The sequence below is a fragment of the Convolutriloba macropyga genome, chromosome 9 (genome assembly GCF_964194025.1).
Source record: "Convolutriloba macropyga chromosome 9, txConMacr16.3, whole genome shotgun sequence".
NCBI lineage: Eukaryota > Metazoa > Xenacoelomorpha > Acoela > Convolutidae > Convolutriloba > Convolutriloba macropyga.
In genome coordinates this window covers 8765633-8783343 of record NC_134476.1, presented here as the reverse complement: position 1 = coordinate 8783343, position 17711 = coordinate 8765633, and the positions used below count along the sequence as shown (strand labels likewise).

The following is a 17711-nucleotide window of genomic DNA, read 5'->3' as shown; positions in this document are numbered from 1 at the left end:
CGATTGAATTGCACGCGTGACGTCATTTTCTACTCTTAGTGGAACGAGTATTTTTCAAAAATTTAACGGATTTGGATTGTAGTATTGATTTTTTTGTTAATATCCCTCAACTCTTCATGCCAATGAGAAGTGAAATCAATCAGATTAATGATTGTAATTACTAGTTACACTGAGTAGTAAAAGGATAGAAAAATTGAGTAGGTTTGAAGCGTGATTGTTTTTTTCAGACTGCCTTTAAATTGGAGTGCGAAATTGGTGCTTGAACAAATTTTTACTTCTTGGGTCTTTTTTTTCACGTGCGTCAATTTTGTTTTCCGTATTTTTCTCTTGAGTGATACTAATATAATGATTATATGCTCTAAGGGGCAGCTAATGTTTTTATGACTTTGACACTGTTTATTGTCATTATAATTTTAGTGAACTTTTGCCCGAGTTATTATTTCTCTTGACTTATTATCAATTATTATGTTTATCGATAGATCTCGTTCGTAATGAGGCATCAATGAATCTCAGTAGTGGTTCTGGTTCATAGCTAGTACTTTTCTTGACTTTGACGCTATTTGTTCTCAAAAATCATTTGCACGTTTTTTTTTAGTTTGCGAATGTCTGTTGCACTTTTTGTTATCGTATCATTTCTTTCCATTAAAGACAGGTGTCATTGGTTTCTAATGGGAATTAGGCTATTGGATTTTATTGATTCGTTTCCAAGCTATATTTTTCTTCACGCTAATTGTTGTCAAGAATTAGTGTAATCGTTAGATTCGCTATCTGTTGTTCACTTTGTTGTCTTCTCTCTCAATCCATTAACGACATGTCACCGTGTCTGATGAAAATTACTGAAAGGTTGTTAGTTTCAATGAATTTGTTTTTAACAATTTAACTTTTCGAATTTAAGAAATTTTTTTGATAAAATTTGCAATTTTCAAATTTTTTCAAAACATTTCTTTCATTCAGTTTTTCTTGCCTCATTAGCCAGCTAACCTCATCCAGGGTTTGATAGTATTTTATTAGACAGTTGCCAGGGGGCAATTGAACGGTTTTCAACATTTTAATAGAACGAATTTCTATTTTTTGAAATTTGAGATTTTTTCTAAAAATTATTGCCTATCGATTTTTGAGCCATTGAATTTTTAATGCTTGAAATTGGGTTAACGTATAGCCTTTAGAGACACAGAAATGATTCTGAAGATATTAATATCACAATTTTCAGCAAAATTTCATCAAAGTTTGCAATTGATTTCATTTTAATTTTTTGGGTCATTTTTGAGTTAATCAATCCTCATGGGGCAATGCATTTTTTCAGGTCATGCAGATATGGCACTGGACCGATTTCAAAACAAAAAATTAGTCTTGAACATAGTTTTGAAGTAAGGTTTTATAAGGGATGAAATTTTGCCTAAGGGGTAAGAGCTTCAAGAGTTTTAGTAATGAGTATATTTTTGTTTAGTTTGTTTGATTGTTTTAGTTTCTCAACTTTTTGAGATAACTTTGTTTGTTTTGGCTGACATTGATCTACTGGTCAGTTAGAGTACTTCTAAGTTTTCATTCAATTCTTTGAATTGTATTTCAGGACTTGTCCTGCTATGTTTTTTTATATCGTCGTCGTGATGTTTGTTACGACTATATGACGTCACAACCACTTCAAATATGCTTTTTGTTCATTCGTTCATGCAATTTCAACTGTAGAGCGTGTGTGACGTCATTTTTTTGCTCTTAGTGGAGCGAGTTTTTTTGTTCATTGGCGTGATTAAATTTTGGTCACACGTGACTTACCTCACTCTCAAAAATGACTTCCTCACTTTGAAATTGTTTTTTATTTACTGTAATTCAAAGAGATAAGGTCAAATGGGTGTGTTTCACTCTATATGAAGGTTATTTGAGAGCAGCTAATAGAGGCAGCAAAAACTTATACAGATTTTTAATCAAAGCATTACATATCAGCAAAAAGACAAATTTTTTTGGTCTGTCTTTTTTACTGTTTTTTTGAGATTGCAGATCTACGAAGCTATTGCGTCTGTTTTCTGGCAATCTGCCAGCTATGTTAGTATTTGTTGTACTTATTGCAGTCTCATCACTTAGTCCCACTATTAACAGGTCTCTTCGGTGGGTAATGGGGACTTACTAGATCGAAGTAATCGTGTGAAATAGTTTTAACGAAATTTTGAGTATTTGGTCATATTAGTTGTATTTGATTGTTTTTGTTATGGTCTTATCGGTTAGTCTTATAATTATCTGTTCTCATTGACCTCCAAATGGCGGGTAATTTTATTCATTTTTTGGTCCCAACTTTTAGCAAACTTTTTTTTCTGAATGAGACAGTTTGTTTTCAAAATGTTAGAGTGAATTGTGAATCTTGCCTTCATTTGAGGTTCTAATATTCCTTTTTTTGCCATCATAACTGCTAAAGGGTATTTTATAACTTCGAGATTTGTGCTGCTATGTCCTGCTATTTTGTATTAATTCGTGTAATTTTCTGAAGATTTAACACTTTTTAAAAAATAAATCTGGACCAAATTGTACCAGGCTTTTTTTGGTCTACAGAATAGATCTGCTGGACTTGTACTAAATGAGTGTGAGTGGCGGATAATTTTTGAGACTAATCCTTGTAAAATGTTTTTTAGTGGTACGCTCTTGCTTTTCGCGCAGTCAGCAAATTAGCAATTCTTTTCGTTACTTTTTTTAAAGTAACGAAAAGAACGAGATCAACTTTGTAAACTTCATCGGGGTCCATTTAAGGTGCTCAGTTTACTCGTACATAAATCTTTGTGAATTGTCTTTTGAACTTTTGATCTTGAAATCGTTGAATTGTTGCGAAAAACGACTTGTTTAGAGAACGCAAAAATATCTGCTTGGACTGAAAGGTGTGTTATTTGAGCCAGAGCGTATATGGCCAATTGAAGACAAGAAAGTGACCAAATTCTGGTGGGATACAGTGGGAAAGCACTTCCAAAACAACCTGCCTCTTCTCAAACTTACTTATAGGTAAATTTTTTGAACAGTCAAAATGACTTTTGAGCAGTGAAATGTAGTAAATTTTTCACGGAGCTCTTAACGCACATTCCATGGTATCACTGTCGGTATTAATCGTGTTCGAGCTTCCGTGAAATGAGTATGGGAAACTTTATGGTGCGATCCTGACCTTTTCTGTCCATCTTCGCTGGTGAATGTATTTTATGGGAAGAATAAAAAGTTTATCATAAAAGAGGTATGAGAAACTGAATTAATCAACCTTTCAAAACAAATGTTCTGTTTTTCGCTCTCTTGGAAGAATTGAAGCTTAACATTTCTAAAATCTTTTTTGTTTTTCTCTGAGCCTTTTCTGTTTTATTCGGACTGTTTCTTCGTCCGAGTAATATACTGAGCGTCAAAAATAAGTTAGCAACCCCTAGTTTTACAAAGTAAAAGTTCAATTTGTGACGCAATATTACCCAATCTTATCAAATTTTGGAAACAATTTTTACACCGCTCGGCTAGGGGTCTTGCTTACTTAAGAATTTTCGATAATACGTAACGGCAATCGAGGAAACAATGTGAATAAAATAGTGTGATTTGTGACAACTTCTTTTTCTTGTGAGACTTGGATGTATTTCACCAACTTTATATCATATAAAGTTGGTGAAATACATCCAAGTCTCACAAGAAAAAGAAGTTGTCACAAATCACACTATTTTATTCACATTTTTTTCCTCTATTAACGCAGATGCAAGCTAAATCATTGTTGAGCATAAGTAAAATAGTTGAGCTTTCTTTTAAGAATAAAACTTGGATTAAGTTAGTAGTAATATGTGAGCAGATCAGGGGGGGGTAAAAAGACGTACCTATGTATAAAGATTACGTATAGCCCAATTTCCCTCAAATCCCAAAGACGTACCTCACAGCATGATACCCACGCTGTTCACAAGAGGGGGATTAGTAAGATAATCCCTTAATATTAAATTAGGCCATTTACTCATTCCCATATTGCTTTTTAATAATGTAAATTTCCAAAGCCGTACCTCACAGCATGACACCTAAGCTGTTCACACAAGGAGGGATTAGCTAGGTAATGTTTTAACATTAAATTAGATAGGATGACTCATTTACACTTACGTACGGTTTACGTGATTTTCAAGTGTACCTCACAGCATGATACCCAAGCTGTTCACACGAAGGGGATTAGCAAGACAGTGCCTTAACATCGAATCAGTAAGGTCATTGACCCTTTCCCATATTACACTTTACTAATGTAAATTTTCAAAGACGTACCTCACAGCGTGACACCCAAGCTGTTCACACGAAGGGGATTAGCAAGATAATCCTTCAATAATAATTTAGGATGACTCATTTACAGTTACGTACGACTTTTCAAAAAGGTACCTCACAGCATGACACCCAAGCTGTTCACACGAAGGGCATTAGCAAGACAGTGCCTTAACATCGAATCAGTAAGGTCATTGACCCCCTATCATATTACACTTTAATAATGCAAATTTCCAAAGACGTACCTCACAGCATGATACCCAAGCTTTTCACACGAAGGGGATTAGTAAGATAATACTTTTATAATACTTAGGGATGTTTCACTTACAGTTACGTACGACTTTTCAAAAACGTACCTCACAGTATGGTACCCAAGCTGTTCACACGAAAGGGATTAGCGAAATAATATCTCAATAACAAATTAATTCGGATTACTCATAAATTCAGCACTACTATTCATTATCTCAAAACAACTAATAAAAATCAGTTGATCAAAATTCAAGTTTAATTTATCTTTTTGTTTTCAGATAGATTTTGTTTCAGTCTCCTTGTTGCCAGTTTCAAGTTGAACATTTAGTGTTGAAGCGGGTAAGCACAAAAAGTAAACTGATTGAAATCTTCTTTTGTTCCTGTATTTAAACTGAACCATTTTAGCCAACCAAAATTTACCACAATAGCAGACAACGCAACACTTCACTTCGCTGCCAAATCCAAACACAGACTGGTAAGTTTGCTTTTATTAAAACTGTTTTTGGGGATATAAGAATACATACCCAAGTACTGGTTGAAAACAACCATTAATGATCAAAAAATTTTCACGTGATTAGACAATTAGTCACTATAGTATCCTCACAATTACTCAAAACATCACAATTACACCATAGCACGTGACAATAACGTCACAGTGTCGTCATAATTATGCCATAAAAACTCCATTCTGACGTCACAATTACGTCATAGTGTCGTCACAATTACGTCATAGTGTCATCATAATTACGTCATAGTAACTTCACAATTACGTCAGTGTCGTCACAATTACGTCATAATAACGTCACAATTACGTCATTCTGTCGTCACAATATCGTCAGTGTCGTCACAATTACGTCATATTGTTGTCATAATTACGTCATAGTAATTTCACAATTACGTCAGTGTCGTCACAATTACGTCATAATAACGTCATAATTACGTCATTCTGTCGTCACAATTACGTCATAATGTTGTCATCATGACGTCATTTTTATGAAAGGATATTTCATTTTCGTCTCATTTTCATTTTCCTGATTGACATAATTGAGTGCAGTTGAGTATAATAATCATTAAAACTTCTGAAAAATATTTTATTTCATCGCAACTTTCATTTTAACAATTTTTTTTTCACACCTCCTTTCTCACTTCTGATCTTACAATTTAATTGATTTTCAGAGATGCCTCGAAAGTCGGACCAAAAAGAACTTTGCAGTTCTTGCGATAAGCTTATTTTGAAATCCAATATGAGAAGACATCAGAAGCTTCACGCAAAAAGATGTTTACAGTGCTCCCAGTCATTTCCTGACCAAGATAAATTGCAGAAACACATTGCTTCCGTACATGCACCGTCTCTGGTTATCAAAAAGAAGTTTTCTTGTAGCGGCTGTTCCTTATCCTTCTCCACTTATTATCAACTTCTACATCACAAACGAAACAGTCACCAACGTTCAACTCCTAGCACCTACGAGGAAATTGACTTATCTATCTATGGAGACTCTCCCGCTCTTCATAGTGAACTTCAAACGGTTCAACACTTTCTGAGAGACTCGGTTCTTGAATTGTCCAGAAAGAAAGTTCACAACTTCAAAATAATGGAGATCAACTATGAGACAGTGATCGACAAATTGGATTGTGTTTACAACGAGTTACCCAGTTCAGCTAAAATCAATATTTCGTTTGGATTCGTGCTGCAGAGTGTGCAAAATCCTGAAGAATTTCGCTACTACTACGCAGCAGATAACAACCCCGTATTCCTAAATCCTATGGTTCTCTCTGATGACTCAGATCTCAATTATATTAAATCAGTGCTGAGACAAGATGAAATTTTACCAAATCTAATCAATCAACGTCCAGACACAAAATGGAAGTTTTATTGCGTTACAAATGTCACTTTCTTTGTATTTCTCCTCAGTGGCGTTCCTCTAGGCTGTATCGCTCAAAACATTCCGTCTGTTCTGCTCAAGAACAAGCTTGTTAAGTGTTTTGTTTCGGATTGCGAAAACAAACCTTACCAGGACAATTTGTGTATGTTCCGTGCACTGGCCTATGAATTACATGGCAGCAATGAGCTACAACAAAATACAATGAAATTGATGCAGAATTTCCTCTCAGCGACAAGGAGAGATGACGAAACCTTTCCAGGAATACATGAAGACGATATTCCTGTTCTTGAGGCTCTAGTTGACAGAAATATTCAAGTTTACTCCATAATTTTTGACGAACAATCGGATATGTTTGCTGAACTTACTCGCCGCTCCTCGATGAAACGTTCAAAGACAACTTCATTACTGAGATATGAAAATCACATTTGTTGGACAGCAGACATCAACAAATTCCTCAAAAAGTTCCGATGCTACGTATGCGATCAGTTTTTCGACAGATCCTTCAACCTATTGCGGCACATGCAAAACTGCTCCGAAAACACGCAACACAAATATCCAACAGGAGCCTATCAGTTATCTGAAACTATTTTTGAACGTCTGGAAGATGTAAACATTAATGTACCACAGGAGCTGAGATTGTTTTCTAACCTTATCGTATTCGATTTCGAGTCAATAACAGTCCCCGACAATACACTCAGAAACACAGAATTGACTTCTTGGATAGGAAAACATGTCCCCATTAGTGTGTCAATATCCTCGAATCTAATCTCCGCACCAATTTTTATTTGCAACGAAGATCCGCTTCAACTAATCCGTGATTTTGTATCCAGCTTGACTAATATAGCAGAGAAAAGCATGCTTCTAATGAGGGAAAAACTCCATGATTTCGTGCTAGAATTGGAAGAAAAATATTGGGCAGTACGACAATTAGTTCCAGTGAAAGACAAGCAGGTACCTACCGGAGCGGAAGACTTATTGGACAACGAGGCGGAACCTGACGGAGAGGAAGAGGAAGACCTTGAAATACAGAGACTGAGATGTGAGCTCAAGATGTTATCAAATTTGAGACAAGATTTTGAGAACTATTACAGCACCATTCCTGTGTTTGGGTTCAACAGTTCGAGGTACGATTTGAACTTAATCAAAGAGTATCTTCTGCATCATCTCCTAATAGAAAGAAACGTTGTTCCCAAAGTGATTCGAATGGGGAATAAATATATTGGCATGAATTTTCTTGGTCTACAGTTTCTGGACATTTTAAACTTCCTGGGAGGAGCGACAACTCTGGATAACTTCCTAAAAGCCTATGGAGCGAGTGAAGAAAAAGTTTTCTTCCCCTATGAATGGTTCGACAGTATTGAGAAGTTGAATGTATCCCAATTGCCACCAATTGACAGCTTTTGGAGCAAGTTGAAGAATCACAACGTTCTTTCAGTCGATTACGATAAATTCGTGCAATTGAAGAACGGTGGAATGCAAGAGGAGGCAATTTTGAAGAAGTTGAGACTCAAGAAAGTTCCACAAAATGCCGAAGAAAATTACTTGGAGCTCCAAAATATATGGGAAAGAAAAGGTATGCAGACGTTTCGTGACTTCCTCATGTGGTACAATAACAAAGATGTCGAACCTACACTTGAAGCTATGGACAAAATGATCAGTTTTTACCACTCAAGACAAGTAGACATGTTGAAGTTGGGCTACACTCTTCCCAACTTGGCAAACAGGTTCCTTCATTCGTCAACAGATGCAGCTTTTTTTCCGTTTTGTGAGAAGGATAAAGAATATGATAATTACATTCGAAAGTGGCTAACAGGGGGACCCTCAATTATCTTTACAAGGTATGCAAAAGTTGGTGAAACAAAAATTCGAGAGTCAGAAAACGTTTGCAAGTCCATCGTCGGAATAGATGCCAGTCAGTTGTACCCTTTTTCCATGACAAAAGAGATGCCAACAGGACCCTATACAAAGTGGGAGTACAATGAAGAGACTGCAAAATTTCATCCAAACAGGAACTGGAGAAGCTACTTTGAACAGCAGGTCATGGACTACTTCCAACAGGTTCACCCCAATTGTAAAATACAAACCCAGTTCACACACAAGAAACAAAAGAAGCTCGGTCCTTATTTAGTTGATGGGTTTTGTAACCATTGCAACACGGTCTTTGAAGCGATGGGTTGCTTCTTTCATTTTTGTCCGTGTCAAGAGGAAAAACCACTTCTCTTCGAGGACATTGAAAGCGGCTTGAAGCGGAGAGAACGTGACAATGATAGAAGAGAGTACCTGAAGGGATTGGGGTTGAATGTTGAAGAGATCTGGGAGTGTCAATGGAAGAAGTGGAGGAGCGAAAACACAAATGGGGTTAAAGACTTTCTCAAGTCAAATTATCCCTTCCAACCAGCGATGAACAAGCACTCGCTCATTGAGAAAATTAAACGTGGAGAACTGTTTGGTGTCGTCGATTGTAGTCTTCAAGTTCCAGAGGAAATGTATCCTTACTTTGAAGACTTTCCTCCAATTTTCAAGAATTGTGAAGTTGGACGAGATGATATTGGGGAGCATATGAAAGAGTTTGCAATACGCAACAAATTACTATCCAGACCCAGAAAAATGCTCATTTCCAGTTTCAAGCTTGAACGAGGACCAGTTATTACACCACTTTTGTTATTTTATCTAGAAAAAGGTGTGATCCTAAAAGACGTCTTTTGGTTTCTTCAATACACTCCCCGACGCTGCTTTGAGACATTTGTTCAGAATGTTGTCGATGCCCGCCGCGAAGGAGACCAGAATAGGGAGTCAACAGTCGTTGCGGAGACAATGAAGCTGATTGGAAACAGTTCGTATGGATATCAGATCATGGACCGTAGTCGACATACGAACACCAAGTACGTGAAAGGATCACAGGTGGACAAATTTATTAACAATAGATTTTTCAAGACTATGAATGAGCTACCAGAGCAGATATATGAGATAGAAATGAGCAAGTCGCGTATCGATCATAAAGAACCAATAATTGTAGGCTTCTTCATCCTCCAGTACGCCAAACTCACCATGCTACAACTTAAATACAACTTCTTCACCCCTTTCTGTGATAAGAACAAGTACGAACTCATTGAAATGGATACCGACAGTCTCTACATGGCCCTTAGCGAGGAAAAAATTGACGACATCATTCGACCAGAAATGCAATCAGTGTGGTACTGGATGAGACAGAGCGACTGCAATGATAACTTTGCAGCAAACTCCAGCAGCAATTTCTTCCCACGAGAATGTTGCAAAAAACATGCTGCCTTTGACAAGAGAACTCCTGGACTTTTTAAGGAAGAATTTCGGTGCTCTGAAATGATTGCTCTTTGTTCAAAGACGTATTGCTGTTACGATGAGGAAACAGACACAGTTAAACTATCAAGTAAAGGACTCAACAAGAGCAACATTGAGGAGCCCCTAAACAAGTATAGAAAAGTTCTGTTCGATGAGGAGCGAGTTTATTCAACAAATCGTGGCTTCAGAGTTGTTGACAACAAGAAAGTTTGTACCTATGAACTAAAGAAAGTGGGACTTTCATATTTTTATCCCAAGCGTAAAGTCTGTGAAGATGGTATTCACACTACTCCTTTAGATATATAACTCGTTTTCATTAATCTTACATTTAAATCGTCTCTGTTTTTAATTCACAGTTTTCCTACCAAAATCTCTTTAACAAAAGACCTTTTTTTTGAAATAAATGAATTAGATACAATTACAAATACAAATAATTAAATACAAAATTTACAAACTTTTAAAGTTTTGAAAACCATTTGCAGCATTTTACGAATTATTGTTTAAACACTTCAAATTTTGGTTTTCAAAACTTACAAAACATCAGCAAAGAACGTCAATATATGAAAATCATTTAAATATTTAGACGAAACTTTAGAAAATAGCACATGTGCAAAATAAATAGCATATAAACCACACAATTCTGAATCTTGGAGTTTCTCCTGTACTAATGAACCAAAGTTTGCTCTTGTCCTGATGCCATATTTTTCCAAAACTTCTCCCATCGAATCACCGTAGAACAACTTTCCATTTTTATTTGCAAGCAAAATCCAGTGGGAGCCCGGTTGAGTAGATGGATCTGTGTTGATTATACAAAACGTGTTTGTAGGTAAATTTTTCGGTCGAAGATCTGCAGGGAAGGAACCGAGATATTTGAACTTTAGGTGTGGGAACCTGTTGACAACATTTAAGAGTTGTTGATTATCCATTTTTGGTGACTGATCCCTCCTTATCAATTGCAATTGAGCTTATACGTTCACCACTAACAAATAATTCTACAGTATTGGTCAAATTGTTAGCAAAGTAGAGCTCCAAACGAATTCCTGCTCCAACTACATCAGGAAAATGCATTTCGACATTGGCCTCCTGTGTTGAAGTGAGATCGAAAAATAAATGAAAATGATCTTCAAAATCCTTGTATTGAATGTTAGGACCGTCATCATCAAATTTGAGTGCTTTCATTGTTTCAGCATAAGCTCTCACGTGATTTTCTGTTTTCAAGTTTACAATAGTTTGATTCCCACGCACAATTTTAACTTGTCGAAGACCAAATTTACGAAAATGGAACGGATTCGTGTTGTATGTTCCACTGAACTCATTATTCAGATTCATAGCAATATCAATCATTCGAATTGGTTTGTTTGAAAATATATTTTCTTGTATAAACTGGTTCTGTCCAGCGGGAATAATAAACGTCTTTGGAAGTTCTTCATTATAGTAAAATATGGCAGGTTCTCGAAGCAGTCTGCTTTTGAAACTTCTCATCCAGTTATCTGAGATCGCTACCTGTCTAGTAAAAAGGCAAGCTTCCAAAATTATAGCCTCAGAGTTCAGCCCACCAGTATCGATCATATAGAACGCTGGAGATGATCGGATCAATTTCAGTCTGAGGTTGACATTTGGGAGAAGTAAAGTTTCACAAGCAAATAGACCTATTGCCAACGGACCGTAAAAAGTAAATTCATCTTTATCTTTTTGAAAAACAGTATCTGTAAAGGCTCTTTTTGTAAAATCGTTCGGTTCAATCTCGTATCGATATCCTTGGCATTGGGATAAGCTCTCCTTGGTACCTTTTGTTCCTGAAAATTCAGCAGAGACAAAAGCTTGGTGAGCATAAAGAGAATTGGCACTGTGAACTTGTTCATTGTTTAGATAGACTTCGCAATTAGAGAAAAGTGAATGAAGAGCATTGTTTACCAATAATGTTTCTTCGGCATTATCCAAACGTGTTCGATCGCCTTTAATAACCCTTCCTCTGATGAATAATCGAGTAGATCGCAAGTCAGTGAAAATATTACGATCAGTTTCCAATTGAAATTCGATTGTTGATTCGTTTAAGGAATTTGTTGGAAATATTTGTTGTTCATTGGACCAAAGAATTGGGTCTAAAATTGGAACTTTCCCAAAAAAGTCGAGCATAGAGTGAGACAAGGAATTCATTTTAGCCGACCGTTTTTTATAATGATAATTGAGGAAATGATCAAGTTTTTTTCTGAAATAATAAAGTAAGTTGAACTTGACCAATAGGGAAGAAGGGAACAAGCTGTCCAGCAGCGTTTCTTAACTCTACATGGATACTGTGGAAGTTCGATTTGATTACTTTATGGAATCTCAAGTGTTCGAAACTGCGATAACTCAGAACCTGCGATCTCTTAAAAATCTCATCATTGTGGAACTCTCGGTGTTTGAATGGAAAGGAGCGTAGAAGAGGACATTTCACATCACCGACTGAATTGGGTTCAACTATATCCAAGTAGAGTAAAACTGTATGTGTTCCAGTAATATCAAAAGGGAGATCTGCCGTTGCCCAGGATTTAGTGTTGTATGATCTTTTCGAATAAGGCATAACAGGTTTGTCAGCTTCAACGCCCAAGTTAGCAGCCAAACTTTTGCTGAATGATACATTTTGAGATTCTCTATTGCAAAAAGTTAGTCTTCGACTTTTTTTGTCGATGTTGATGGAAAATTGAGGATCTAAGTTTTTGGGATGTCGTGCTTTTTTGGGAATATCTGTAAGACTCTTTACAAATTCATCATAGAGTTAAAAACTGCTGGTGGAATGGCAAAGACATGCTTAAATTTCTCATCGTAGTGAAAGGTCATCAATCCTCCTTCAACGTTATAACATATACCGGGATATGATACTTCGACTAAAGCTACTTCCCAAGATCCATCCAGTTCAATTTTGTCGGGAAGAAAATTAGTGAATGAAGCCATTGTATTTTGAGGATAAACTTGAGAAGAAGCGTTGGATACTAATTCAAGATAAAACGAATTCATGATGTTTGACTGTACTCTGTGACGTTTGTTTGGGAAAATGATTAGTCAAGGTTCTTCAGAAAGTCTTTCCGAATTTTTTGCCGAACGATACTGTGTCTCGTGTTTTTCCTCTTTTTCATACCACCACCAACTTGTTTTCGTATTGTTGATTTCGCAGTCTTCTTTACTGCTTTTTTAATTGAAGTCTGTCCTGATAAAACACCTCCAATTTCGGGAATGGCTGACTCGATTACATCTCGTCCAATTTTTTTTTTGCTGCAGGTAAAACGTATTTCTTGAGAATTGGGAGAGTTGTTCTAGCGACTGTTCTAGCCAATGCTCCAAAGCCACGCCCTCTCTGACGAGGGACTCCTTTAAAATAAGGCAGATTGTAACCGTCCATTTTCTAGCGCGACTAATTGAAAAATGATTATTTAACTTTTGACAATTCTTGCTCGTAAAAGATTCCATCAATGTTTTCTCCTTTCTGATCAACAACAAAGTAAGTCGGGAAAGGAGCCAAAGTGTTTATTTTTCGAATTAGGAAAATTTCATGTGTATAGTGAGGCTTATATCCTTTTTGAAAATTGTGCCCTACTAATACCAACCGAACTTTATCACCTACTTTAAAATTAGGCTTCTTGTTTTTTCGTAGTTTCATCCGCTTGTACATGACAGTCAAAAAGTCAGCATTGACTACATTTTTGGGTGCCAAACCAATACTTCGATTTATTCTAGAGTTGATGATGTCAACAAACATTTGCAGGTCTTTGATGTAAGATAATGTGTCCTTTTCCTCCAGGTAGCGGTAAATTAAGTTTTTCAGGGTTCGTATAGCTCTCTCGCCAAAAGCTACTTTTGTTTCACTATAAGTGTGATAATATTTGACTCCCACATCCTCGCAGAAATTGGCCATATCTCCAAAAAACTCTTTTCCTTGATCTAGCCATAACTTTTTTGGGAAATTGAGTTCGTTCTTTTTCGAACACATTTTGATAAAAGCTGCTTTCACACCCTCTGCTCTTTTGCTTCGTAATGCTTCTACTCGCAAGAATCGAGAAAAAACATCGACAGTAACGAGTAAAAAGTTGATACCTCGGTTCCATTGTGATAGTTTATCCATTTGTGCAAGATCCAAGCACCAAATCTCATCAATATAGCGAGCATGCGCATTTAGCCGGGGAAATTTTCGTCTGATTCCTTTGTACTTCGTATAAGAGTCTTTTGACTGTAAAAAATCGGTAACTCTCTCGCGACTGATTCCACTTGATTTTGTTAGGTTATTGATAGAACCGAAAGCTGTTGGTCCCTTCCCTTTATACAACTTCTGCAATTTGATTCTATCTGAAACTGTAATTGAACCAGTCTGAGCCATACTGTGTCCTCAAAATGTTGTTTTTAACCAGATGTGGTCTCAGATTTAGAACTTTAAGAATAAGGAAATAGTTTGGATCAACTGGAGCGTTCTTCAATTTAATTGAATGAAGGAATGTTTTTATATCAACTCCTGTGTCAACGTTGTCAACAATAATTGTATTGGAAAGTGAAATTTTTAACCGTTTGTTTTCGTAAATCTCTTTCAAAGTTTTCAATGTCTCAGGATAGTTCTTATAGTGAAATTCCAGGTCTGTCTTAAGTTCTTTAGGTGGACGCTCGGTTTTTTCGGAACTAACTTCTTCTTTCACTTTTTTGATAACTGGGAAAACAGTTTCTTCCTTTTTATAGATCTCGCAGGAGGGTTCCGGTAATTTCCTTTTTCTGGTCTCCCACAGTTCTTTTGGAACAAGAACAAACTTTTTGACCTCACTCATTGAAGAAAGTTGAAAATTTGTTCATACAAGGTTGATATATGTAATTTAATATTGTTATTCCAGCTTTCGAGCCCAAAATAAGTCTTCTGGAATTGAGGGTTGTTGATTTTGACGTGAGCTTTCTAAGTTGTTTCTGGAAGCGAACAAACTGATTTTTTCTTACTCCTGTGAGGTTTCCTTCAATCAAGTTTACAATACACTCACAGAGAAATCTGATGAACTCTTTAGGACAATTTAGAAGGAAAGCTGGTTGAAATTTCTTGCTGAGATTCCGAAAGAGCTTCAGAGTATAATAGTTCTGTGCGTTTATCATTAATATCAGTAATACGAGCACGACTGTTCGGTACAAAGAATTCTGAGGGAAATGATGTTACATTTGAACAGTATCTCAACAAATCAGGTGTAGATGGTCTCAAATCAATCATAAGATGACCATATGGTTCTTCTGTTGCATCATCATACCAATCTTTTAGTTGTCTTCCGAGACCTAGCTGTCTTCCCAAGATATCAATCTGCTGCACATCTCTCGGTGATTTGAACAAAACAATGTGAGTAGTCTGCAGCTCGGCATCACGTCCAGTTTTGTTTTTGTGGAAGAGATTATGCTTGATATATACACAATTTAGGTTTCGATGTCTACCGGCTGTCGCAATTCCGTTGAATTTTTCCGACTTGGAAAGAATGTCCAATGAATCATCGAATATAAGTAAATATTTAGTACCGTCAGCGGGTAAGTTATCGATTAAATCAAAGTCAACTCCCTGAATGAATTCTATATCTGCAATTGATTGCATCATTGTGTCGTAAATTGGCTGAAAGTGCTTATAAAAGTATAAAATTCGGTCAAATGATGGTTGAAAAGTTTTCATTCGTAGCATATCATTGATAAAAACAGTTTTTCCAGATCCGGAAGGACCAACAAGATACATCAAAATTCGTTCGTTTGTTGAAATGATTTTGTTCATTTTATGTTCTGGGATTAGGAAGTATATAACCAACGGCACTTGAAAGAATAGCAATCCAAACTGTTCGTTCGTCACAAGTTCTAGCAAAAATAAGATTAATAATTGAAAACAGAAGCAGTACTAATACAACTAAGCACTGAAATATTGACAAAAAAGCTGTTCGAGAGCAAGTGCGACCACAGATTTTCCAAGGAGGTCTTTCTTGATTGTTATTATCAAAAATAAAGTCAGATGCGTGATTGAGATGATCTGTCATTAGAGAGCAACTGATTTTTGTTCGTCTTTAGGAAATAATGATTCACACTTTGATAAATTGGAATCGTGGTGACATTTTCAAAAAACAACTATATGCAAGACCTGTCATATGTCCCAAGAAACAAAAATTCAATATAGAATTAAAAAATGGAACAACGTAACAATATCCAGGGCCAATATTTAGATTTGTTTTCAGGTATCCTGCGGCATCATGAAATGTAGCATGTAATCGAAAAATTTTTGACCAATTGAGAAGTTTTTCTAACTTTGAGTCACCAACTCCTATTAGTCCCCCAAACGGAGTTTCTCTGTTGATTTTATCCAGATCTACATTTTTGTTCAAACTTCGACAGACAGCCAAAAAATAATTTTTGCGTTTTGTATTTCCAACAAAAAGTTTACTGATTTCTTTCTCTAACGCTACAATTTCCTCAATGTTCATATCAAGCAACTGTACTGGAACATTAAATTTTAAAAAGTGATTAAATACAAACATCACAACATACAATATTAAAAATTTACAATTACTGTTATGCACTTTGCGATCTTTTTTGGTTTTTGACTTTGTTCAGCACTGAAATAATTTCATCACTCATTCTGTGTAGTTTCTCCATCTCACCAATTCTGACCGAAAGAAAGCATTTCCTTCTAAAAATGTCCTTTTCACTCCCTCGTGTGAACAGCTTGATTGTGAAGTAACATCGATTCGGGTCATCTTGGAAAAATATTCTAGTTACACACACCTTCCGTCGAGCAGTCTCACTCGCCTCCCAGAACACATCAAATTTTGCTTTTTCCTCAACATCAGTTGGTTGGAACACAGTTTCGTCAATCACCAGCTTCGCAGTACCTACAGTAGGTTCGAACAGTAGTGCTTCTTTTATCATCTCAGGTATCTTTTCAATAACAAGCTTCAATTCTCTGGCCGATAGCATCATAAATTGATGCAGAACATATTCACTTTCCACATTTTCGCGAAATACTTTCAAGTGAGTCCAGTTAGAGTTTGAGTTGACGGTTTCCTCTGGGATGCTGATTTGAAACTTCCGGTTCCCGTATTCTTGAAAGGACCAACAGTTGTTTCTTCCATCGTGCTCCTCATTTGGTTTTGAGTCGGTGTTGTCTTTTTTATCGTTGTTGTCTTTAAATAGAGAAAACATGCTCTCATTGTGGTATTCCAATTGTGGTGAGGGAACAACTGGTTTTCCTTTGTAATCTCGTTTACGGATGGGAAAGGAGAATGGTTTTTTGGAGTTAGGAGAGACAGAGCTTTGATCCATCTGTGAAATGAGAATGTGAAGTATGTAAAGTTTTTAAAGCAGAAAATTTGGGTCTACAAGGGTAACTGAATATTGAAATCGCAAAGAAACAAATGAATGAATTGTCTTTAAGAAAGGGCTTGATATCTTGAACCAATGAAATTTAAGTAAGAACGAGAACAGTAGCGAAAAATAAACTTCGTATCCAATGAGATGTTATAAAATAATTCGTAACCAATGAAAATAGAGCGTGCATCATGACGTAATAGTTATGTCACTTCTATTTTTAGTAACATCACGTGATGCCAAAGATGAGTTTTCTATATTTAGTCACGTGAGGGTGAATTTAGCATCGAACAAAAGCGAGTTATCTCACTATTCTATTGGAGAACACTTATAGTTCGAGAAAGGAATATTTTGATGAGATGATTGAGTCTCTTCATTGTCAGTTTCCTGGATCGGAGGAAGAATAAGGTCTTTGAAATCGGGCAGATTGAAGGCTTCTGGTTTTTTAGAAAATGAGTCAGCATGCTTGGAGAACATGTCTTCTACCCACCAAACACCGTAGTGATTTATGTCACGAGAGTACGGGAACATAATTCCTTTGCTGTCTTTCAACGGGTGAAATCCTTGTTCTTTTCGAATTCTTTCAATGGTTTGAAAATAAGTTTGGAGAGAAAGCAATGAATTGTTGACTTTTTCTTCGGCTAGGTGGAGGTTATGATGTCTAGCTGCCTCTAAAGTTCTCCACAAATC

The 17711-nt window shown here is 36.3% G+C and overlaps 1 protein-coding gene across 1 annotated transcript in view; it reads left to right on the top strand.

The window, feature by feature from the left end:
* LOC142346111 (uncharacterized) overlaps positions 1-17711 on the top strand; it is a 56807-nt gene that overhangs the window by 12338 nt on the left and 26758 nt on the right. The window contains exon 8 of the mRNA XM_075398615.1: positions 2831-2982. Within this exon, the coding sequence (XP_075254730.1) occupies positions 2831-2982 (152 nt within the window). The remainder of the gene's footprint in view (positions 1-2830; positions 2983-17711) is intronic.